The sequence below is a fragment of the Uranotaenia lowii genome, chromosome 2 (genome assembly GCF_029784155.1).
Source record: "Uranotaenia lowii strain MFRU-FL chromosome 2, ASM2978415v1, whole genome shotgun sequence".
NCBI lineage: Eukaryota > Metazoa > Arthropoda > Insecta > Diptera > Culicidae > Uranotaenia > Uranotaenia lowii.
Genome location: NC_073692.1, coordinates 145,264,359 through 145,291,194, shown reverse-complemented (window position 1 = coordinate 145,291,194; position 26,836 = coordinate 145,264,359). Strand labels below are relative to the sequence as shown.

Sequence of the window (26,836 nt, the reverse complement as noted above, 5' to 3'; positions counted from 1 at the left end):
GCTTGTAGTCGGTTTTGACGTAGGTTTCGTCGTCCATTACCACGCAGTCAAACTTCGTCAGCATCGTCGTGTACAGCCTCCGGGATCGCGCTTTGGCCGTCGTATTTTGTTTATCATCGCGATTTGGAGTCACTACCTTCTTGTTAGTCGATAGTCCGGCTCGTTTTTTTGGCTCGATGCACGGTTGTAGACGATACACCCAGCTTATTTGCGGCATCTCGGAGAGAGAGGTTAGGATTTCGCATGAAACTACCGGCAACTCTCTTTGTCGTCTCAGCGGCTTCCGGTTTTCGTTTCCCCCCCGATCCAGACTTCCTTTCTGTAGACAAACGTTCCCCGAACACTTTAATTACATTTGTAACGGTTGATTTGGCAACTTTTGGCGATTTTGCCAGCTTTGCGTGCGAGTAGCTCGGATTTTCACGATGAGCGAGCAAAATTTTGATACGCTGCTCTTCTTCCTAGGACGGCATTTTGACAACTGAAGAGTGAATTCCAAAATCAAAATAGGATCAACATTCCACACACACACCTTCAAAATGAGGGGTGTTCAGGTTTTTTTAATGCAAAATTGAAAGAAATATGTCAAGTTGATATTGACCAAATTTTGACCGTATCACCCTTTATGTCATTTCTTAGCAATTAAAAAGAGGTAAGCTTAAAACTGCCGCTGGAGCTAAAAAAAGTCGTTGACCTACAACACCAGAACAGCAGAAAGAATGTCCTACCTAGGTTATTCGGCGTAAAGTCCTTCTAAGAAGTTTTAACAGAATGATCAAGTATTGTCGTTGAAAGGTGTAAACACTACCAAAGACCACATTCGACAATTTTACCCAGTCGTACGAGAAGTTCAAATTTTCGACTTGCCCTACTAGTTTCAAAAGATTGCAGCATATGTCAATATCAAACTTTAGACTATTCTGTTTGTTAATCAATTGATAGATTTTGACTCATCCAAAATACGAGCTTCGATTATAACACAACAATTAACAATACTAACTGCCACGCACTAATGATTAATCTATATAGTTTAAATAAATATCGCTTATTCCCTTATTCTTGAACAATTTTTTTTTAACTCTATCTCTTGTTCAAACCACTTATCACGTAAATAATTTTACAACATTGTTTAACAATTTTTTTCATCGCCTTGTTTAAAGGACGTCCTGGAGGAGTACGAGGAACGGGTCAAGCGGCGCGGCAACATGCCCAAGATCGACCCGGCCTGCCTGAAGTGGACCCCATTTGTGGCACCGACGCCCTCATCGCCATCTTCCTAGCGCCAGTCGTACCACCACCATCATCAGCACCATCACTATCAGCATCCACATCATCCGTCGCACTACTATCATCATTCCTATCTGCAGCAGCAACAGCATCAGCATCCCTACTATCGGAATCATAACTACTACTACTTCTACAACAATAACAACAACAACAACAATTACGGAGGCGTCCAAACCATCCATCATAACAACAACAATAATAATAACAACAACAACAGCATCAGCGGAAATTACAACCACAACTAAACATGGTGACGAATGTTGTTGGACTGTGCGTGTGTGAGTGTAGGTAAGCATGAAATTCGAAAAAGTCTGTCGTTCGATAACTGCAGATCTTGAGGAAGATCTAGATGTCTTTAAGTGAGTCCCAAAATATTGAAGGCATAATCGTGAGGAAGAATTACTGAACTACTGCATATTTTAATATGATAAGATTAAGAAATTTTTTCCATAGCATCTGATGTTGCGACCATTAAATAATGCATTTATCACTTAAATATGTAGGACGCACGAACTGTTTCTCGTAGGTAGTAGCGATGTATTTTAGATATTTAACACAAACTGGTGGCAGATTTTTACTCTGTTTATATGTTTCAACTAGTAAATCCTGTAATTTTACCTTGACACTGAGATTTTTAATGTAATTGATGGTTCCAGAGCATAAATTTTATCAATTAAACCCAAGAAAGGCTGCTTTTATCCTCCATGTTGTTAGTGTCTTTTCAACACCTTGGAGTTGAGATATATTTAATGTGAATTTTTTTCTGGGAAACGAAAAACGTGTTTTTCCAATTGTAAGCTCATTTTCTAAATTTTATGCACACTCTGTAGAATTACCTTTTGGAACGCACTTTTAATATCAAATTGATCTTAACGTCTTATCGTTTAATAATTACATTCTTGAAAAATTGGGATGTAATTATGATAAGTAATTTTTTAGTGCTAAAATTATCACTAACCAATGACATTTACTATTGACTGATTCAAAATACTGATATGGTATCATAACATCAAATATTAAAAAAAACATTATTTATAAAAACTGGAACTGTCATCAAACTTTATCAATAAGCTCATCCTACAATCTTAGACTATTTAGGAAATGTTACATCAATCATCCCATATTTAAGAATCGATTCCTTTCCCCTAACAACTGATGTATAAATGTTGCACAATTCATGTAAAAGAAACTGATTCACTGGTGTTTGTAAATTTAAGAATCCAATTATCACTAGAACAGTGGAACATGTGGTTTAGTACTCAAAAAAAAAACCGTAGTAATGTAAGGTTCAAGTTTCGAATCAGCTGAAAGAAAATCTTAGTACGTCCGAAAGTTAGGTATTCAATTGCTTACCGTAAGGAAAGTGTCGAATCATGTTTAAACTGTTTTCTGTCCTCACAATAAAGAAAAAAACAATGTTCTTCCTTGTAAGCTAGGCCTGGGATTTAATAGTATTTTGAAAGAAATCCGTTTTTGTCTTTTTACTCGAAGTTTTCGTTTTAAGGATTGTACTCAGTAAAAAAAATGCAACTCTATACCCAAACAACAAGAAGTTCGCATATCGCTAGGAACATAATTCTCAACACTAGGTTTACGGGCTTTTTAGCTATAGGAGAGAATAAGGGAGGATACTTGATTCCTCAGCTGTATTTGTAAACTGGAATGTCTTACATAGACCAAATGTTCTAGAAAAATTCGCCAAATTGACCAAAACAACGAACCTGTTATCTTAAAAAAAAAAAATTATTGCTCTTGGTTTGAAAACTTTATAAAATGTGACTTGATGATCTTTTTAATCACTCAAAAAAAATTTCCCACTCGTAAAAAATTATAGTAAAAAATTATAGTAAAAAATTTTATTCCTAATTCTCTAACCCCACCCGAAACGGAGATTGCAGGTTCAAGTCCTGCCGGTGAGCCGTTGTATCTTTTTCGAAAAATTCATGATATTTACGGCTTATGTTCTTTCGTTCTTTAATAGCTCATGTTTCTTTAATTCTTTCCATCATCTACGAAAATGTAGTAGACAAACTTTTTGAATTATTTTTGTCTGGCACGTATAAACTGTGAAATTTAAACTAATATGGCTAAAAAAGTCGATGAAACTTTTATCTTTAGATTTTGCATGTTTTTTTTGCCAAAGCTAACGGCACCCTGATAAAAGGATCAAGTCTCCTTTAATAAAGGTTAAAGTTTTCTGTAACGTTGAAAATATCACAATATTTTTTAGTCCCACGAAAAGGTTTCAAGTTCATCTGAGGGTTCATGTATCGATCTAACTTTTGCAGCATATAAATTTGAAATTGCACGCTGTCAGAAAATGCAAAAGACATCGATCTGCAATTTTTTTTCCAAAAAAATATGATGAAAATAAGAAAAAGGGATCATGTACTGAATCAAAGCAATCGAAAGATTCCTTTTAATTCAACTACGGTAAATGAAAAGTTCTTACTACTCAGTGAACGTTTTCGATTGATAGAAGTTTCACTGAAGAAGGTAGTAAGTTGCTATCGAAATACTGGTATATGAACTTGTTGATACTTACGATTTAACCCGGAGAAATTCCCGGACCCGTTTTCTTCGCGACCACGTTCGAGCAAAACCAAAACCGATTGTTTTGGTTTCGTCCTCTTTCGTCAATTCGCATATTGAGAACAATAGCGGTTGACAGTCAATGATGGTCAATGATGATGACAACAATATAAATGTCGTCATCATGCACGCTAAACTCAGCCAACACAGCAAGTGGTTATGAGTTACCCTGCAGTGTTGGCAGTTTATTCTGGGTGGTTAGCCCAGAATACGATAGTATTTAAGGAATGATTCTGAGTTGAGAATCACCTAGGTTAAGCGACAAGATTGTAATCGCTATAGGTCTAAGTTAGCTTATAAGGACTTGACGAACAGAAATGAATAAATGGTATCTCATTTCCAAACCAATTCCCTGTTGCTAAATCATTGAATTCAACATAACTTTTCATTTACCGTGGTTGAATTAGAAGGAATCTTTCGATTGCTTTGATTCAGTTGAATCATTCAACCAAGTAGGCTCATACCACAACAGAGGGATCAAGTATCCCCATTCTCCCCTACCTCTCTATAAAAGAACCCATCAATTTGACGAGTGAGAAAAAGCATCACTATAGAATGTTTTTTTTCATGCCGAGAACTCAATTTTTTTTTTTTATTTTATGTGCGAGGTAATGTAACTTTAAACAATACAAATTACAAAAATAGTGAACCTCAGTGGAAAAGAAGTTTCCTTTTAGGAGATCCAAGGGAATTAAATAATTAAATAACTACTTATACTAATTCTAATGCTAATACACATAATTATAAATAAACTTTTAATTAAAATTGAGTGAGGAAAAATATTTAAAAAAGCTGGTTAAGTTGTTGGTCGCGCATTAGCTAATATTTCTTTGAAATGTTGTATAGATTTGGTCTTAAAAATGTTTCGATTATAGGTGTTTTTAATAAGCTCTGGAAGGTTATTATACTTTGAAGGACCTATAAAAGAAATTCGTCGTTGCCCGAGGCTAGAAAACGATCTCCTGCATCTTACAAGATGATTAGCTTGCCTAGTGATATGAAAACGTACACCGGTAGTGAACGTCAAGTTCTGTAAATTATTAAAGGAATTTAAATTGTCAAAGACAAAAAGACATGACCCATTCCAGCGTGACGTCACTACGTTTGCAAAACAATTTTTTTGGTATATTGTATGTAAGTTTTACAGGTCATATCGCACATTGTTAAAAATTGTACATTATAAGGTCAAAATTTTATTCTCTACAATTTGAAACCAAAAGTATTTGTATAGAATAAATAGTTAACAAAATATAAGCAAAAGGAATCGTGACGTCACAACGCGCCTCTTTTCCCACTTTTCAGTTTTTTTTACAACGCCGCAATTTTCTGCTCTTCTATTTGATCAAATTTTATGAAAATTTCAGGAAAGTATCGATTTATTACAACCAACAAATCGCTGTTTTTTATTTTTTCAAATTTTGATTTTAATTTATTTTAGAGCGATTCAGTTTCGTGACGTCACAACGCACCATTTTTTTAAAGCAGGGTTTTGCAAAGCGTTGTGACGTCACGAAATTTTATGGTTAGCTACATGAAATAAATCAAAGTATAATCTTAAAATAAATGCTTGATTAACTTAAAATGCTTAAAAACTCAATAAATAATGTGATTTGGTGATGAAATCGATGCATTTATTCCCAAAAATTAAAAGGAATAAAATCTCAAAGGCCCATATAAGCAGATAAGTTTTGCACCACTGCTCACATCAATTTTATTCGAAGTTTTTTTGTGCGATCATGTGAATATTATTTAGGACAAAACCAAAACCAGGAAATATTTATTCGTAAAAGCGTTGACATGTGTTTCTGAATCTTTTTAATCTTTAATTGCAAAGGAAAGGAAAAATAAATGATAATTTCAAAGCCTTCGATCTTTTCAAAAATAGTAAATCGACACTAGAGTGCCTAAATCAGCCATCTAATGAAAATCTTATAAGTTGAAAGCTTAAATAGATCCTAGGCCTAACACAAAGTCCAGTGCCAAATATGGGGGTTGGCCCATGGAAATAGAGCCTAAAATTTGTATGGAATTATGAGAAATTGGGTTTGGAAGGACATTAAAACCAAGTTATGCAGCAATTTCTGAAGTCCCTATCGGCTGATTTGTTTTAATTATAGTCATTCACAAAACTTTCATTATGACAAATAGTTTATCTCAAGATCCTATTTCGACAATGGTTTAGTTAAAAAGGTTTTTGAGTTTCAAAAATTAGCTTCTGATGGGTCAAATACAAAAAATACCTGAATAATCGTTAATCGACGCTAATTTTGAACGTTATAGCTGTTTTATGATAACTCAAATCGAAACGCGTTCCTCAGATGAAATATTGTCATAATCAAAGCTTTAAAATACTCAAATTAAAAGAAAAATTGGTTATAAAGACCTAAATAATTGACGAAAAACGGTTTTTTTGATCATGCCGAACAAAATCTACATAATTCCATACAAACTTCAGGTGCGTTGCGCAACCCCTTTCCTTATAATAATCTGACCTTGTGCTAGTACATACACTTTACATACACATTAATTTTGTAATTCAGTTCAAAGTCTCCTTTGTGAGATTTTATGTGAGCACGGGGTTCGATTTGGATTTTCTAGTTACATTCTTTGATGTGGAAATTTCAATAAAAGCAGTTTTCTATTAAAATAATTTAATTAATTATTTTAATTAATTTTCTATAAAAATCTTATGAATTTTTTTAATAAAAAAGTTAATCTATCAAGTTTACCATGTTCAAAGATTTTTTGAATCTCATTACATTTATTTCATAGAACTTATTTTGTTTGAACATAATGCCAGAAAGAAATGGAAGCTACTAGCGGTGTTTTTTTCATTCTAACATAGATATATGAAGAACTTGATCTTTTGCAAGATTTTTATTCAAATCACAGATAACTACCTGCTTTATGTTTCACAAATATTCTTTTACAAAATCGATGAGGATTTCATTTGTTTGATTATTCTTGAATCAAGCGTTTTTAAGCGCTGTTTTATATGTTTTATTAGAAATGTTTAAAAACAACTAAGTTAATGCAACAAAAATAGTTTTAGTTTCTTCAAAAACTTGATAACAGAATTCGTTTATTGAAGCACATTGTTGTGTTGAACTTGTATTGAAGAAATACTATCATAGTGTTGAAGTAAAAAGTGTTGTACGTTTTCGAAAAAAAAGTAAATAAATTTTCGTGACGTCACAACGCATTCTTCACCCGGGTGCAACTCCCAACCTGCTAAACCGATTTTCAATCTGAAAATTGCATTAAATTTCACTCAAAAAGTTTAAAGAGACCTCCAATTTTCGAAAATATGTAAAATTTCAGTAAATCATAAATTTAAAAACAGTAGAATTTTCGTGACGTCACAACGCTTAAAAATAGATACCTTTATCAACGATTCTAGAGCGTAAACTTGCAGTAACTGTTATTTATCTTATATCATGCTTAAAAGATGGCTTTTCTACCATCTTTTTGCAGTAATTTTTTTTTGACATAGCTAGATTTTTGACAAAGTTATGTTATAAATAAAGAATATTTGCGAAAATCAATTTAATTTCATACTAAAATTTTTAAATTTCAACGTTAACATACTCAATTCTAAAAAAAGGTAGCTGAAAATCTTTTAATGGAAAATAACACTCGAGAAATAACCTTTCTAACGCTATGTAATTTATTTTTGGATAATGAAAAATAAAAATCGGTTCTCCAGTTGAGGGGTGCTTGGAATAGGTCACATGTTTGTAAATCACATAACTACGCTAACGGTAAATTATTGTGGGATCTAGTAATCTAGTAAAGTAATTTGAAGGAGTACCAGCTGGAAAGATTAAAAATCATTTTTACAATCGGTTTTGTAATACTTGTAGCCGAGAGAGCAAGGATAATGCCCAGACAGCTATTAAATAATTTAAATGAGAGTGCACAAACGCGTAATAAAATTTTAACATGACGTATCGCGGTACAAAGTTTATCTTTCTCCATATAATTCAACTGAAAGATGAGTTTTTTTGCAGATTATCAATGTGATAGCGCCAGGTTATTTTTTTGTCTAGTAGAATTGCTAGATATTTGAAATTATCAACTTTTTTAAAAACATCTTATAATAAACTTGGATCCCTGTGCGGTTTAATCTCTTTTCGGGATGAGCGAAAAATCATGTTTTTATTTCAATATTCAAATCTGCCATCGCGTTTAGTTTTTTAGTTTTGTTGATTAGATTCTAGGCTTCAGCCCTTTATCTTATTCTATAATTTAAATGACACTTAATAACTACAGTAATTGTTGATTTGTAAAAGAGCACTGCACAATTCTACTTCTGATTTGTTCTCTGGACATGCTTAGTTGAATAATATCGACGTTTGTGTTGTAAGTAGATTGTCTGAAAAATATTGCTGTAAGATCACTAAATCCTCCTCCATATTTTTGATAAAGGTACGTGGACATTTTTCCGGGTGAAAGAGAGTCGTTTCGTCCGCAAAAAGACGTGATAAACCATGAAGTGGAAGTTTGCTTATGTCGTTTATGTATAGTAGAAATAAAAGAGGTCCGATGTTACTACCTTGAGGAATACCAACTTCAAGGATCTCTGAGGAACTACACGCATCTTCAATAGAGACAAATTATTTTGTACCGATTAGGTAACCAGCGTATCAAAGGCTTTTTTAAGGTCTAGGAACAAATCACCAACAAGTTTTGTATAATCAATGTTTTCAACTATTGTATCGACCAGTTCACTAATAGCATTTAGAGTGCTTGACCCAGATCTAAATCCATACTGTAGGCGATAAAGCAAATTATTATCATTCAATGAATTCATTCTGACTATTAATAATTTTCCGAAGACTTTGCTGAAAACACTCAGGGTGGGGATAATTATTTATATCAGTAGGGTCTCCAGATTTGAAGATTGGTGTGACTCTAGCTGTTTTCAAAATTTCTGGATGGATTCCTGTGTCTAAAATATTTTTAAAACATTCCGAAAGAATGCGACTAAAGGACTCCGAGTGGTTTTTCCAGACATTAGATGAAATTTTTTCCGGTCCACAGCTTTTTTTTAAATTTCCAATGACTGAATCGTTAGCATAACTTCAGCACGAGTTGACGGTCGTAAGAAAATTGAACTAGAGATCCGATCAATTCTCGACAAGTAGTCATAGGAAGGATCAACATTGATATTTTGGGTGAGAGATTTGCCAATGCATTTGAAAAAGTTATTGAGTGTTTGACACACTTGACGTTTATTGTCTAGACATTAGACATTAATTCTGAGAGTAATTGTTGACACATTTTTTGTTCTGCCCAATATTCAGTTAATTTATTTCCATAATTTCGAGGGTGTTGTATTGTTAATAATATTTTCATACTACGAACGCTTACAGTTTCTTTAAAAGATATCAAATTTTTTTTAAACATTGACGAGCATTACCTTGAGGTGCAAATCATCGAGGTTATTTTTAACTCTTTCTATGTAATTATTTTTGAGTTTGATCAAGGTCCAAAAATCAAAAGACATCCATGGGCAATAGTAACCTTGTAATTTCACGGTCTTAGTTATTGCTTGCGACGAAGTCTGAAGTATCGAGTTAAAAGATGAAATTATGTTTTCAATGCGTTCATTAGGGCTAGGTACAGTAGGTACTAAGTACATATTTCGAAATAACGACTTCTAATCAAGAATAAACTTTCTTGAAGACCACAAGTAATTTAAATTTTACGAAAAAAGTTAGAGAAGTTTCATTTAAACTTTTTTCTGGCGTCTTTCTGAGTATGGGAATTTCTAAGCAAAGTATAAAATAAAACATAAGGCAAAACTTTTTGCGGTCTTTAACAAAGTTGGTGACGAAGTAAAGATCTTGATTCTAGAAAACTTAAAAATGATCTTTAGTGATGCCAGAAATTATAATAGGGCGTCTATTGAATTTTATAATAAAATTTATTTCAGAACGTTATATCTCTGAAATTAAAACATCTAAACCAAATCTAAAACGAGATTTACATAAAAAAAATTACTAAATAAAACACAATTGTTGTTTTTCATTTTTATATTTCTGTTTGTTTCGTTATGAGCGGCGAATTTTTTCTTTTAAATTAACGTACTTTCCATCTTAGAACCACCATAGCTTCAAAACTTGAGCTCATAGCTAAAATCTAACACCATATTTGAATTCTTGACGTTAAACTCCTTCCCGATAAATAAATATTACGATCCCTTCCAAATGATGGGCTACCGTATAAATAGGTATACCGCATATGTAAATATTTTATTAGAAAGCTTAAATAAAATTTGATACTTGAGAATGCTTATTGTCGAAATATAAATTAACTGTTCAAAAAAAATTCCCCTAGAAACTCCAAACCCGTCAAAATAACGGGTTCTGTACACCTAGTGTTAATTAAGTTCAGCCAATACTCAAAACAAACTTTAAAGTACTTTTTGGATTCGGCTTCGATTTCTTTTAGAACTTTGTAATTGGTATGAAGCAAAAAAACTTCTTGTAACGTACTTTTCATTTTTTCAACATCAAGTAGCTATAAAAGGATTTCAGGGCAGGCCTTGGTCGTTTATGGACGCGTTTTCTGTCATCTCGTTGCTAGCGTTGTTTTTCGGTTTTTCATCATTATTTAGTTGCTGAAGAAGGTTGAAAAATTAATGAATGAGGAATTTACAGAAACGATAAATTTATTTTATCGCACCAAGCTAAAAATATTCATAAAATCAGGAATCATTTCTTTCTGATTCCTTCGCGTTTCAAAGTGCCATCATTCTACATTCTTAACAAGCCGGATGATGCAGGATGCCGTTGACGAAATTATAAGATGAGATTTTAGAACCTTTTGTTTTATTGTAATTTATCTGAAACCGAGTTCATACCGAGACGGAAAAACTGATGCTGCAAAGGCGACTTTTGCTGCGCATTTCAATCAAGATGAAAGTGATATTAATTAAGATAAAATACGAAAATGTAAGTATTATTTGGTTCAAACTGGTTTTAATGTTTAAAATATTTTAATTTATATTTTTTTTTTAAATAACTTTTCCGAACTGCTTCAATAAGCGGAGAAAAATTTGCTAAAGATGTTGTTTATCACTTTTTCCATAAAACTATTTTACAGAATATTGAAAATCTAAAGGGTGATACGATCAAAATTTGGTCAATGTCAACTTGACGTATTTCTTTCAATTTTGCATTTAAAAAACCTGAACACCCCTCATTTTTAAGGTGTGTGTGTGTGTAGAATGTTGCTCCTATTTTGATTTTGGAATTCACTCTTCAGTTGTCAAAATGCCGTCCAAAGAAGAAGAGCAGCGTATCAAAATTTTGCTCCCGCAAATCGCTAAAAGTTGCCAAATCAACCGTTACAAATGTAATTAAAGTGTTTTGGGAACGTTTGTCGACAGCCAGGAAGTCTGGATCGGGGGGAAATCGAAAACCGGAAGCCGCTAAGACGACAAAGAGAGTTGCCGGTAGTTTCAAACGAAACCCTAACCTCTCTCTCCGAGATGCCGCAAATAAGCTGGGTGTATCGTATACAACCGTGCATCGAGCCAAAAAACGAGCCGGACTATCGACTTACAAGAAGGTAGTGACTCCAAATCGCGATGATAAACAAAATACGACGGCCAAAGCGCGATCCCGGAGGCTGTACACGACGATGCTGACGAAGTTTGACTGCGTGGTAATGGACGACGAAACCTATGTCAAAGCCGACTACAAGCAGCTTCCGGGACAGGAGTCTTATACGGCAAAAGGAAGGGGAGAGGTAGCAGATATTTTCAAGCACATGAAACTGTCAAAGTTCGCGAAGAAATATCTGGTTTGGCAAGCCATCTGTACCTGTGGCTTGAAAGCAGCATTTTCATAGCTTCCGAGACTGTCAACCAAGAAATTTACGTGAAAGAGTGTCTGCTGCCTTTCCTGAAGAAACACGGTTGTTCCGTACTGTTTTGGCCGGATTTGGCATCTTGCCATTACGGTAAAAAGGCTATGGAGTGGTACGCCGCCAACAACGTGCAGGTGGTTCCCAAGGACAAGAACCCTCCCAACACGCCAGAGCTCCGCCCAATTGAGAAATACTGGGCTATTGTCAAGCGGAACCTAAAGAAGACCAAAAAACTGCTAAGGACAAGCAGCAGTTCAAGGCTAACTTGCTTTCTGCGGCGAAGAAGGTGGACAAGGTGGCTGTACCAAATCTGATGGCAGGCGTTAAGCGTAAGGCCCGGCAATTCGGATTTGGAAAAGCGGAAGCCTAACTGAATATTTTTCCTGAATTTTATACTAATTATACTTGAAAAAGAAATTTAATTTGATATTTTAAATAAACGATTTCACCGATTTACACGCGTTTTCCCTTGACCAAATTTTGGCCGTATCAGCGGTGAGCTCGGATTCGAGACTTAGTAAGAACATTGTAATTGAAATGTGAGTAGGTAAGTAATAAATGTTAATATACTTGAATTAATCAAGCATTCAAGCATGGAGAGGCGAAAGAAGTTTTTTTTTTCGATTTTTTTAACTGCTCATGAGAGTGATTTTTTTGAAACTAATTAGAAGTTGTTTAGCTATTTATGTGAAATTTTAGTCAACTCGTTGAAGTACTGAAAAAATTAAGCTGAAAAGAAGTCGTATTAGCATACTCGATAAAGCTGATCAAACCTGATAGAGGAATCCTATCCGAACTTTTGGTTTCTTAGGATAGGGCTTATTCTGCGACTCGAGTGACGTTGCTCGCGAAATTTCACCTCTTCGTCCTGACTTCAGAAAATGCTTAAGGCGGCATCCATAAATTACGTAACGCAAAAAATGCACTTTTTGACCCCCTTCTCCCTCGTATGTCACAAATCGTAATGCTCCGACGTACCCCCCTGTGAAAATAACGTGACGCTGATAATAACCCCCCTCCTCTATCTTCTCATGTTTTGAAAACTGATTTCCGAAGGTAAAAAAAGAATTTAACATAAACTTTTTTAACGTTCTTCAAAACGGAACTAATATCTTTCCAAATAGCTTCTTAGTACTCATTGATGATAACACTCTGATAAAATAAATTGATTGTCTTATTACGAGTTGCTCTGTGCTTGTTAACTGATGATCTACCACGTTTTCTTAATTTTTCCAAGGAACAAGTTGTCTGCTAGAAGATATTTCATCATGATTTTTTTTTGAGAGGAAATAGACAAGCTATCTCTCAAAAAACGGTCGAAAACAAAGGTGAGATGACTCCATCATGCTGCATCATCATACGGGTATCCGTGGAATTTCCGTTTATCTTTTCCGATCAGCATGGTAACGTTCCAAGGAAAGCTGGAAGGAAGAATTTTATCCCATCATGACTCACATCTGCTGTCTGATTGAGCCTCACAAATGCAACACATTTCACGAGGCCAGCACAAAAAGGAAGAGGAAGTTTTTTCTCGCAGAAAGATAAAACAATATTCGATGCGTTGTTCCTGCAGTCCCTATTTTAAACGGTGAATGAATCCGATCGATTTTCAGTTCATCAGGCCGACAATTGGCAGCCATCCAATGGCGACAACGAAAGCATTAACCAATTTGGAGAGGTGGGCCATTACCATATTACATTACTATCATTATCTGACTTTTTTTTTCTTGCTCAATGACCGCGATAAAAGTTAAGATAGGCAGGTAGAAAGGTCATTAAACGATCTCGAAGACGAAGACGACCACAACTGTGCTGTGTGTGAGACGCGTCGTTGGCCACGTGATATTGCACCTTTATTGCAAAACGGGGATGTTCCCCGAAAGATGTTCTTCGGAAATTATCCTGGAATTGCACCAGCCAGCCGCAGCAAACGCTTGGTTAGGAAGAAAGGAAGTTATCCCACGAATCCCAGAATGAGGACGAGAACGAGGGGGTTTAATTGAAATGCTTAACCCGTCAATTTACCAGTGGCCACGCACAGAATCGAAAATTGGAGCCTCGAGCGAGATAAATACGGTATTTACGGGATGACGTGTGCTATTTACAGCCCTTTTGGGGATCTTTTGGGCACAGAATCGGCTGCCAAACTGAAGGTACTTACAGCGAATGAGTTTAATGTTGTTTGACCATTCAGGTTATCGAGCATTATGCGGGTTTGATAATGGAAATTTTTTCAACAAATAACTAATTTATATACTGGTTGGCTCACCGTTAGTTTTTTGTTCTTTAACATTGCATTATGAAAGTCAATACAAAAGAAGAGGGTGCAAGTTGACTGTAGGTGTTGAAAAAAAAAAATATAATACGTGTGGGCATTACAATTAAAAAACCCAAACATCTCATTCAAGACGACACCAAGCGATTGAGTGCGGATGTGCTTTTTTATCACTGCTGTACCGAGGTGTTTTTTTTTCTCGCTAAGTCGGAGTGAACCAAGTGAAGTTTTATGGTTTCACGCGGAATTATTTTCTTTCCTGCTGGTTCGGTTGGTGCTGTATTTTGTCTGCAAAAACAATTGGCATAAACGTTCAACAGCCAAATTGTTTTCCATCACCATCTCCATCATCATCTGCCAAGGCCATCAGTACATTTCGAGACGTCTCCCTTCGCCCTGATTATCCGGGATTTGGACCCCGTTGGGGCGGTTGCTCGGTGGATTCGGATTTGATTGCTGTAACCGGGCGAGACAGAACGGCCCAAATATTTAATGTGCATCGATCGACATCCATCTTGTTTCGACGGAGGACCACGTGGTTGATGCAGTAAATGAAAGTGAAATAAAACAATAGCCCCAGAAGTGCTTGAAAGATTGTGAGTTAATACTTTTTCTTTTTTCACTTTTCTTGATCTATTTTTTCTCTTTCTATTTATATTTTGACAATTTTGTGCTTCGCTTATATTTTCGACGCGGAGGGCATTCGTGTCCCCGTTGAGAAATATGAGCGAAGGCGGGAGGTCTCACCCCTCAACTGGTAGTGATGGGGATGTCGTTTACGAGGATGAGGAGCATCTGGAGGATCCAGATGCTGCTGGTCCCTCAAATGTAAATGATTCTCAAATGGACGATAATTCTTCATCTTTAGCACTGAAGAGTGGAACAACCCGGCTCCGAAAATATGCTGACAGTTCATCTTCCGCTGGACCTTGGGTGGTTTTCATCCGGCCCAAAAAGAACGGCAAACCTCTCAATGTGGTACAGATCACCAAAGATCTGGCGAGGTGGCCCTCTGTAACCAGTGTTACAAAACTACGTCCAAATAAGCTGCGCGTTCTTGTGGCTAATTCGAAAGCTGCAAACGATATTGTTGCCAGTAATTTTATAAACCTTGAGTATCACGTCTACATCCCGTCTCGAGACGTAGAGATTGAGGGCGTGATCACAGAGATGAGTCTGGAGGCTGATTACGTGAAATCCAACGGCGTTGGTAAGTTTAAGAGCCTTGATTCGGCTTCGGTCGAAATCTTGGACTGCCGACAACTCAGAACTGCCAACGTCGTAAACGGAGTCAAAGTGTACTCACCTTCAGACTCATTTCGTGTTACCTTCGCGGGTACCGCCCTCCCTCACTTCGTCTTGATTGACGGAGTTTTAAGGCTTCCTGTGCGACTCTTTGTGCCTCGACCCATGGATTGTAAAAATTGCATCAAGTTGGGGCACACAGCGTCGCACTGTTGCAATAAGCCACGCTGTCCCCAATGCGGGGAGATTCATGGGGCTGGAGCGTGCTCAGCAATAGAGCAGAAATGTGTCTATTGCGGGGGCTCACCTCATGAGATCTCCTCGTGCGAGGCATTTAAGAGTCGCTGGGATAAACAGAAGCGCTCTTTAAAAGAACGATCAAGACGTTCTTATGCCTCTATCTTAAAGAGCGCTTCTCCACTGGCCCAACCGCATTCGAGTAACATTTTTTCTGTGTTGCCAGTTGACAACGAAGAGACGACTGATGAAGACAACCCATTTATTTTTGTTGCGAACTCCCGGAAACGTGTAAAAACAACATCAAAGACACCCAAGATTCCCAAAAAGATCCCTACAATAAGTCCTCCAATAAGCCCCCCTAAAAAACCTATTGCTGCAAAACAAAAAAATCAAACTCCCCCTGGATTCCGCACGATCTTTTCACCACAAATCGATTCAACACCAGCAGGGACCTCAAAGGCCCCCATAACTAATGAGGTTTTGTCTGATTCATCTTCCCAGCCGGGACTGTTTAAGTTGACAGACATTCTAAACGGTATTTTCTCGTTTTTTAACATCTCTGAATCCATCAAAGGTATTGTTAGTGCAATGCTTCCTGTAGTGAAGACATTTTTGAAGCAATTGATGCAAACTTGGCCCCTCATTTCAGTGTTTATCTCTCTCGATGGCTAATTTACGCCCAGAGGTCGGAGATATCACTGTTATACAGTGGAATTGTCGTAGTTTAATCCCTAAATTGGATCCGTTCAAATTCCTTCTTCATGAAACTAGTTGCGATATTTTTGCCCTTTCTGAAACATGGCTTTCTTCTCAATCAAACATCTCATTCCACGATTTTAATATTATCCGTTTGGATCGCAACGATTCTTATGGAGGGGTGCTTTTGGGGATCAATAAGCGCCACTCCTTCTATAGAATCCACCTCCCTTTATCAGGAGGAATTGAAGCTGTTGCATGTCATACAACTATAAGAGGTAAGGACTTATGCGTTGTCAGTTTGTACTGGCCTCATAGAGTTGCAGTGGATCGAAATCACCTAGAGGACCTGTGTTCAGTTTTGCCTGAGCCAAGGTTGATCCTGGGTGATTTCAATTCACATGGAACTGTCTGGGGAGAACGAATTGACGATAGTCGTTCTGCTCTTATTTATGACATTTGTGACAGTTTCAATTTAACAATTTTGAACACGGGTGAAAAAACACGAGTACCTAAACCCCCTGCAAGACCAAGTGCAATTGACCTCTCACTCTGCTCAAATTCACTATCATTGGATTGCCAGTGGAAGGTAATCCCTGATCCCAATGGTAGTGACCACTTACCAATCAAAATTACAATCACCAATGGGGCCAGCAATTCAAATTCTACATATATGGCATATGACCTTACAAGACACATCGACTGGAAAAAATATTCGGAAGAAATAACAACATCCATCGAATCTATGAATATTTTACCTCCTTTAGAGGAGTACCACTTTCTTTCACGTCTGATACATGAAAGTGCACTTTGGGCACAAACAAAACCCATCCCAAATTCATCAGTTCCTCGAAGGCCTCCAAACCCATGGTGGGACCAGCAGTGTTCCAAGCTGCATAAGGACAAATCAAAAGCATTCAAAGATTTTCGAAAACATGGAACTCTCGTTCTTTTTAATGCATATGTTTCCCTTGAAAATCAGTTCAAAAAATTGATCAAAGGGAAAAAGAAAGCGTATTGGAGGAATTTTGTGGGTGGTTTATCACGTGAAACATCATTGAGTACCTTATGGAAAGTGGCACGAAGCATGCGTAATCGATCATCTACGAATGAAAGTGAGGAATATTCGCATAGATGGATATTCAACTTCGCACGGAAAGTCTGTCCAGATTCTGCACCAGTACAAAAAATAATCCGGAATGTGCCTCCAGATAGGTGTGGTCTGGATTCCTGCTTTTCGATGGTCGAATTTTCAATTGCCCTCCTCTCTTGCAACAATTCAGCTCCGGGAGTTGATAAAATCAAGTTTAACTTGTTGAAAAACCTTCCGGATGCCGCAAAATTTCGCTTGTTAAATTTATTTAATCAATTCTTGGAGCATAACATTGTTCCCCAAGAGTGGAGACAAGTGAGAGTCATTGCTATCCAAAAGCCCGGAAAACCAGCGTCTGATCCCAATTCGTACCGTCCAATAGCGATGTTGTCTTGTATACGCAAATTGATGGAGAAAATGATCTTGTTTCGTTTGGATAAATGGGTAGAAACAAATGGCCTCCTTTCAGATACTCAATTTGGGTTTCGAAGGGGCAAAGGAACAAACGATTGTCTTGCTTTGCTGTCTTCAGAGATACAAATGGCGTACGCAAAACGTGAGCAAATGGCTTCAGTGTTTCTAGACATAAAGGGAGCTTTTGATGCTGTCTCAATAGAGGTTTTGTCAGACAAGTTGCACTCCCGGGGTCTGCCTCCTCTACTGAACAACATCTTATACAGCTTGCTTTGTGAGAAACATTTGAACTTTGCTCACGGAGATATTGCAGTTAGAAGAATCTCTTACATGGGCCTTCCGCAGGGTTCATGTTTGAGTCCACTTTTGTACAACTTTTACGTAAGTGACATCGACAGTTGTCTCTCTGAAGGCTGCACTCTAAGACAACTTGCAGATGACGGCGTGGTGTCTGTCACAGGATCTACTGAGTTTCATCTGCACGGACCTTTACAAGATACTTTAAACAGATTATCAACCTGGGCTTTGGGGCTTGGGATTGAGTTTTCTCCACAGAAAACGGAGATGGTTGTTTTCTCTAAGAAACGTAGACCTGCTCAACCTAAACTTCAACTCCTGGGCAGAACGATCACTCAATCGAGGTGTTTTAAGTATCTTGGGGTTTGGTTTGATTCCAAATGTACCTGGAGGGCCCACATTGATTATCTGAAAGGAAAATGCCAACAAAGAATCAATTTTCTCCGATCAATCACTGGCACCTGGTGGGGAGCCCATCCAGAAGATCTTTTAAAATTGTATCGAACAACCATTCTCTCAGTGATGGAATATGGAAGCTTCTGTTTCCAGTCAGCTGCCAAAACTCACCTCATCAAACTCGAGCGTATCCAATACCGTTGTCTCCGCATCGCTTTGGGCTGTATGCCCTCAACGCATAACATGAGTCTCGAAGTTTTGGCAGGAATACTCCCACTTAAAGATCGATTCAATTTATTATCACTCCGGTTCCTCATCAGGTGTGAGGTCATGAACCCATTGGTGATTGTAAATTTTGAAAGGCTTCTTGAGCAAAATTTTCAAACCAGATTTATGTCTATATACCATGTCCTCAGGTCAATGCAGGTTAACCCTTCTCCGTATTCTCCAGCTCGTGTTTGTAGCCCAGACTACGATAATTCTTCTGTCCAGTTTGATTTGTCTATGCAGCAGGAAATTCGTGGAATCCCGAATCCGCATCGTCCACTTCTGATTCCAAGAATTTTCGAAGCTAAATATAGACACGTCGATGCTGATAAAATGTACTTTACTGATGGATCACTTATAGAGGAATCAACAGGATTTGGAGTGTTCAATGAAATATCTAGCGCCTCTTACAGCCTCGAGTCACCATGCTCTGTGTATATAGCAGAGTTAGCAGCAATTCATTGGGCTTTGGACAGTATTGCTTCAAGGCCAGTTGGGAACTACTTTATTGTAACGGATAGTCTGAGTTCTGTTCAAGCAATTCACTCAATAAAACCGGGAAAGCACTCGCCATACTTCTTCGAGAAGATACGGGATAGTTTGAGTGCTTTATCAAAACGTCGCTTTACCATCACCTTTGTTTGGGTTCCCTCCCATTGCTCGATAGAGGGTAATGAGAAGGCAGACTCTCTGGCAAAGGTGGGGGCGATGGAAGGCGACACGTATCAGCGTGAAATCGCCTTCAATGAATTTTACTTTTTAGTTCGAAGAAACTCTCTTGTCAACTGGCAGCGCAAATGGGACGAGGATGAGTTGGGTCGGTGGCTACACTCGATTATCCCAAGGGTAAGCCTTAAACCATGGTTTAATAGATTGGACCTGAGTCGAGATTTTATTCGTATATTTTCCCGTCTCATGTCCAATCATTATTCCTTAGACGCGGTACTCTATCGTTTAAATATTGCTAGCAGCAATTTGTGTAGTTGCGGCCAAGGTTACCACGACATCGAGCATATTGTTTGGTCGTGCGAGGTCCATCTTGTCGCTAGAACGAATTTCATAGACTCCCTTCGGGCCCGAGGAAAACTACCCTATGTTCCAGTGAGAGATTTGCTGGCTGTCGTGGACTTGGACTACATGTTCGAAATATACCTTTTCCTAAAAGCTATTGATCTTCGTCTATAATTCTTTTTTATTTTCATATTTCCCTATCTATCTTCTTCTTTCCTTAAAAGTGAACTAGATATAAGCACACAATTGTAATAAAAAAAAAGGTGTCTGGCTCCTTAAAGCCTAAAGGTATGAGCCGTTTCAAATAAAGAATTTACAAAAAAAAAAAAAAGACACCAAGCGAAGAGATACAACATGGTTCAAACACTTCAAATTTCACATCAGAACATAAGAAAAGGTAAAATTTGTTATTTAATAATCGCATAAAGCGATTATATTAATTTTATCTCCATCGCAAGAAAGAGCTCGCGAATCCGGGGCAGGCGAAACTGCCGAACGACCCAAGTTCCAACAATTCCGCCTTCGAAAGAAGTAAGTATCCCACTTATCCACTTATCTCTATACAAAGTGAGGTTAGGCTAAAGTGGTCCGTAAATATGTCGCCAAAAGTTTCAAAAGTGGTTTTTTGATATTAACGAATTTACTATGCTTTATATGGGGAAAACAAATCGTTAAAATCATGTCAGCCTCCCCTTTTATAGCCATACGCTATTTTGGTAAACTAACTTCTTTTCTCAAAATTGAAATAGCTGTATTTTTCGAAGATTGCAAGTATTTGTAAACCGCTGCCTGCGGAATATCGTACTCTTAAGGCAATTATTTTGAAGCTTGGTGCCACATTACCCAACTAACCATAAGCACTAAAGCTTTACATTCTTATAGCTTTATACCATCTAGGATTGGCATTTTTGTGCCAAATTACACTATATCAGCACATCTAGTGCAATTTTGCATTATAGCAGCCCTTCGAGTGCTATACTGCATCATATAAGAATTATACCACTCTGTTATAATGCAACTAGCATTTTATCAGCCTTGCACAATGCTTTTGAAATGTAGTATAGCTATAAATCAGAATGACAAATGCTGTATTTTCTAAGCATTATATGGCATCACACCAGTTTGCTTTTATGCTTTTTAGCACTATATAAGCACTACAGTGGCATTAGGCCAAAGCACATTAGCCATTTTCATTTTCCCAGCATTTTGCCCGCCAACGTTATAGCATCAACCAATGCTTATACAGTGCTTTTATAGGGTTATACCAGTTTCTGCACTAAAGCAGCAGTTGATTTCGCCATACCTGGCGCACAGGGCTAATATGATGCACAGAACCAAGCTCTACAGCTGACGTTAAAGCAGAATTGCTGCTAGTTTCTCAGTGCTTATGGTTACTATGGTAGTCAACTATTTGAATCTTTTCACAATGACTCCACATGATAAGGTCACTTATATATGCACATGCACTAGAACAACATCAGCTTTCAATCCAAAATTTTAGGATCCATGAATTTGATCACTTCTTACAACACGAACAACAGAATCGCAATCAAGCAAGGTCATCATCTAGGATTGGCATTTTTGGAGAGCCAGTTCCTTAATGTAAATTTTTATCATTTCTGTAAGAATTTAAATTCTACTAAGTGCCGTTTATTTTACTTGAAAACAGTTGAGGAGAATAATTTTTGAATTGCATCCTAGACTGAAAACTTAAGAAGAGACGCGTTTTATCGGAGCTGGGAAATTTTCTTTTTTTTTTTTTAATTTAAATATGTTTATAGTTTTCAAACGAAAATAAGTGTGAGACTTATAATATAGCGGACGACCGGAAGTGTGTTTGATTGAGTTTCGCAGCGGATCCAGGGTTGTGGAAGTTTCGGGTGGGTTTGACGTTTGCCATGAGGGAATAGTGCTGAAACTACTTCAGTATCGCCAATCGTGACTGATGTTGCAGCATCGACCTCATCATTTCAAGATATCCATGAGCTCAGCTGGTACAAAAAATTGGTGAGCTCTTTCATGTTTATTTGTGTAAAGCTTAGTTCTTTTAGAAATGGGACACATTCTTTTGCTAATAACTCGTTAGCTAGTAATAGGAAATTCAAAGTTTTGACAGCATTTTGTTGCCTGTAAACATTACTATCCGACCTATTTTTTTCAAAATTTTAAATTTTTGCGTTTTTGAGATATTTATGATGGTGACAGAGAAAAAAATAATTTAGCACAGTTTCCTTCAAAATTCATCATTATATAATTGATAGCTGACGAAACCGTTGATTATTCAGAGAATTACTGTGTGTGAGTGGTGGAAAAGTATGCAAACATTGTCAAAAATGCCCAAATCATGCCCAATAAACCATTAAGCCTTGTTATAGGCCGTATAAAGGCCAAACAACGGCACTTCAGTGCCTATTAGCCGTAAATAATATTTTTTAATGCCTATAGGCACTGTTGGAATGAAGACGTTTATTAGGCCGTATATTGGTTTTAAGACGGTGTAGATTAATTTGACATCTATAAATGACACCTGAGTTGTGAGGTAAAATAATAAAAATGTATAGATATGAATCAATAAGAAGAAGCGCTCCAATAAATTTTCCACGATAGGATATTGAGAGTTTTGATTTTGGTTTGTGTTAATGTAGTTAAAAAGTTCCATCGCGGAAAAGAAATTTTAACGACGGACGGAGAGTGGATCCAGCAGCAGATAGAATGGAGCTCCCGATGCAGCAGTACGTTTTCGCGGAAAATCCCGTCAACTTAAAATTCGAACCCTGCAGTAAGCAATTTGTGGAAGAGCCCTTGATGCAGATTTCCGCTGTTTTTTTTCTTGGACAGTTTCTCGGTGTACCGTTTTGCAATCATCGGAGCACGGATATAGGATCTCGAACTACGTGCTGTACTATTATGTGCTTTTGCTTTGCTCAGATGAGCAGAATTCTAACGATTTAGTGTTTAACTATTGGGAATTGATTGTGAATTTAACTATTAAGTGTTATAAAATACAGTGTAAATTTACTGTATTTATCTATATATATAAAAAGCAATTTCTGTATGTTTGTTTGTTTGTTTGTTTGTTTGTTTGTTTGTTTGTTTGTTTGTTTGTTTGTTTGTCCTCTATAGACTCAGCCGTCTTAAGAGCTAGAGGTCTGAAATTTGGCATGGATGCTCATTAGGACCAGGAAGGATGAAAAATGTTTTTAGATTTTCGGATGACCCCTTCTGAAGGGGGTTGTCCATAGAAGACAAATATTGTTTTCGCGATATTGACGTTACATTTCGTCGGATCGTGTTGAAAATTTGCACATGAGTGTTTTGTAAGACGAGAAATCGATTTCTGGTGTCAAATTTTGTGTAAGGGGTCAGCCAAAGGGGTCGTCCATATAAACTGTTCACTGTTTTGGCGATATTGGCGTTATTATACATCGTATTGAGATGAAAATTGGTACACGATAGTTTTGAGTGACGTGCAGTCGATTTGAGGTATCAAATTCATTGTAAGGGGCCGGCAAAAGGGGTCGTCCATATTAAATTTTCAGTAACTTAGTGATATTGACGTTTTTATACATCGGATTGGGATGAAAATTTGCACATAGGAGTTATTAGGGACAAACAACTGATTTCACTTATCAAAACTAAAATCAGGGGTCGACGAAAGGGGTCGTCCATATTAACTATTCACTGTTCATGCGATATTGTCGTTATTATTCATCGGATTCAGACAAAAATTGGTACACGAGAGTTTTGAGAGACGAGCAATGGATTCCAGGTATTAAATTCAGTGTAAGGGGCCGGCAAAGGGGGTCGTCCATATTAACCTTTAAATATTTTTGCAATATCGTCGTTATTATACATCGGATTGGGATGGAAATTTGCACTCGGTAGTTTTCAGGGACGAGCAATCGATTTCAGATGTCAAATGTTTTGCCAGGGTTCGACGGAAGGGGTCGTCCATATAAAATAATTTTTCACTGTTTTTAAGCAATATTGACGTTATTATAAATGGATCACTTTGAAAATTTGCATACGGGAGTTATGAGGGAAGGGCAATCTATTTCAGATATCAAAGATAGTATAAGAGGCCACCGAAAGGGGTTTAGCCTTTTTGCAATAATTGCGTTATGCAACGAATGAGTCGAAATTTATACACGGGTTTTTTTAGCACGGTCAATTGATTCCTGATTTCAAATTTAGTAGCCGACGACAGACAAAGTGATAGTCCAATATTTTTGCAATTATTACTTAATAATGACTTCAGAAGCGCATCTGGAAAATGCTTGCACTTCACTTTCATACAAACTGTTCATGACATGTGCCAAGTTGAATGCGAAACGGAGTTCGTATGGGATCAGCTAGTTATCTATATATATGAAAATGATTTCTGTCTGTCTGTCTGTCTTTCTGTCTGTCTGTATGTTCCCTATAGACTCGAAAACTACTGAACCGATTTGCTTGAAACTTGGCAGGTGGGGGTATTGAAGGCAGGGGAAGGTTTCTATTATGGTTTGAGACCCCTCCCTCTATCATGGAGGGGGGAAGGGGCCTCCCAAATAAAAGAAACTTTTTTTTGCATAACTCGAGTACACATCAAGCAAATGGTATCAAATTTGGAATGGGGTGGTATTTGGGAATGAGGAATATTTATATGAATATAAGGTACTTCTCCCTCCTTTCAGTGGGGTGATAGAAAGGAGGGAAGGGGGCTATCTTATAATTTTTCATAAAATTCGAAAACTAATCAAGATATTGGAACAAAATTTGGCATGGGAGGGTATTTGGATGTGAAAAATATTTCTATGATTATTTGAGACCCCTCCCTTTTTCCAGTAGGGTGATATAAAGGGGGGAAGGGACATAACTCAAAAACTAATTAAGCAAAGGGAACCAAATTTGGCATGGGCGGATATTTGGGAACGTGACATGTTCTAATTATTGTTTGAGACCCCTTCCTTCTTCCAGCGGGGAGAAAGGAAAATGAGGGGATTTTCATACAATTTTTTGCATAACTCGAAAATTAATCGAGCAAATGAAACCAAATTTGGCATCAAAGTATTTGAGTACGCAAAAAACTCTTCTCACCTCTCCATTTAATGTGGAGAACGAAGGGGGGATTGTACTGCTTTTCAAGTTAGTGCATAACTCAAGAGTTTACTACGCAAATAATACCAAATTTGGCATGGGATGGTATTTGAAAACGAGAAATATTTCTATGTGAAACAATACATTTCTTGCAATAGGATGATAGAATTGGAAATATAGGAAGGGAAGAGGAAAGCTTACATTTTACTTTTTTTTTTACAAAATCCGAGAAATGGACAAAACTTAATATGGAAAATCATTTTGGTATGATTCTATGATTATCTGACACACCATCCTCCTTTCAGTGAGTAGGTACATAGGAGGAGGGAGATGAGCCCAATAAATTTTGTTTAAACCAGTTCTCAATTTTTTGCTAACGACATAAATGGAAGCCAACAAATGGAAACAAATATGGCATGGAAAGGTACTTGGTTACGAGATACGTTTCTACGATTGTTATAGACCCTTACGCTGTATGGGTTTGGCTATGATTATTAAAGAATACGACCTCCATTCAGCAGGGGGTGAATGGAAGGACAGGCGGGGGGAGGGGGATCTCTTATCAGTTATTTAACATAAATCCAGAACATATCAAACAAAAACAACCATATTTTATAAGTTAGATTGTTTGCGTACGATTTATTTGAGACCCTCCTTTTTCAGGGCGAAGCTTAAGGAAACAGATTAAAATTACCAGAACTTTAACACAAATTTATAGATCAAGATTCAGAATATTAGTTTAAGTTATCTTTGTGTTGCAATTTGAAACTCCACCTGCAGCTCTCATTTTATACCGGTCGATCATGAATTATGTTATTATTTGATTTAAAATACCGTCAACTGGGGCAACATGCAACAATTTTCAACTTCAATGGCTTCTAAAATCTTAATGCTTACAGATAATCATAACTCTTGTACATCAAAAGTTTTAAGGTTGATGGATCACCAAACTGACGTAGTCAGAAATTTTTTTGGTTTAACCCAGGGGTGAGCAACCCGCGGCCCGCGAGACTCTTTAGTGCGGCCCGCGCGCCTTAACTTTTCTCTACAATGGATTGTTGGGAAAATTAATATAACTTGATCAAATATGCACTTATCGGGATTTGCTCCACAATCATTCAGATTGTAAACTTTTTTTCTGGCTTCTTCTGTTTATTATGTTCTGTTCAAGGCGGTCTATTGGCGTAGCGTAATTATGGTGTACTTTTTATTCAGGATACATTTGTCTTTATTATTTTACTCCTAACACTTCGAAAAGCAAAATCCAATAAAGTGAGTCGGAAGAGCAGGAATTTCGAAGTGCTTTAGTGAAGTTATATTCGTTTCAAGGTAAAATATAGTTACATATATGTGAAAAAACATGCTCAGCAGATAATTTTTTAAAAATTATTCTATCTAATTCGGCAAAAAGGCTTGATCTGCTAGAATTCAAACACTTGCAAAAAACATAAACCAAAGCCTTGAGAAATATTTCTTATTTCTAAATATTGACAGATACAGAAAGTTTTATTAATAAGCTTGGGTGAACGATTTCAGATTTTTTATCAACATGAATCAGCCGGCATCAAAGTTACCGACAAAAATGGGGGCTTTTTCTGCGACTCAAGTGAAGTGACTCACAAAATTTCACGTCTTCGTCCTGACTTCAGAAAATGCTTCAGAAAAGAAATATGTGTATCGATGAGCTCTGAAGACCAACTGCTCATCAGATCGAAAATTTCGAGGCTAGGGAGACTATTAAAGCCAGAAAAACGATATGAAATTTCGTAAGTCACGTCACTCGAGTCGCAGAATAAGCCCCATTATTAGTTCTTGGTAAAAACAATAGATATCTGAAATTCTGTGATTCGACCCAAAAGGTCTTTGACGATTATCTATGATGGTTCTTCAGAAATTTGACTGAAAATTTATAACAAACATCGATAAATTGAATTATTTCTCATATAATTCGCATTCCACATTACCAAAGCCATATCATACCTTTAGAAATCCTATCCCAATGATATCTACAAAGATTAAAATTTATAAATATCTGGATAAAAAATTTAGAATCAAGAATGTAGTTT

The 26,836-nt window shown here is 36.9% G+C and overlaps 1 protein-coding gene across 1 annotated transcript in view; it reads left to right on the top strand.

Moving 5' to 3' along the window:
• Positions 1-2,718, top strand: part of LOC129745338 (histone acetyltransferase KAT7) — a 289,966-nt gene extending 287,248 nt beyond the window's left edge. Inside the window, exon 10 of the mRNA XM_055738353.1 lies at positions 1,161-2,718. Within this exon, the coding sequence (XP_055594328.1) occupies positions 1,161-1,280 (120 nt within the window). The 3' untranslated portion in view covers positions 1,281-2,718. The remainder of the gene's footprint in view (positions 1-1,160) is intronic.
• The last annotated feature ends 24,118 nt before the right edge of the window (positions 2,719-26,836 follow it).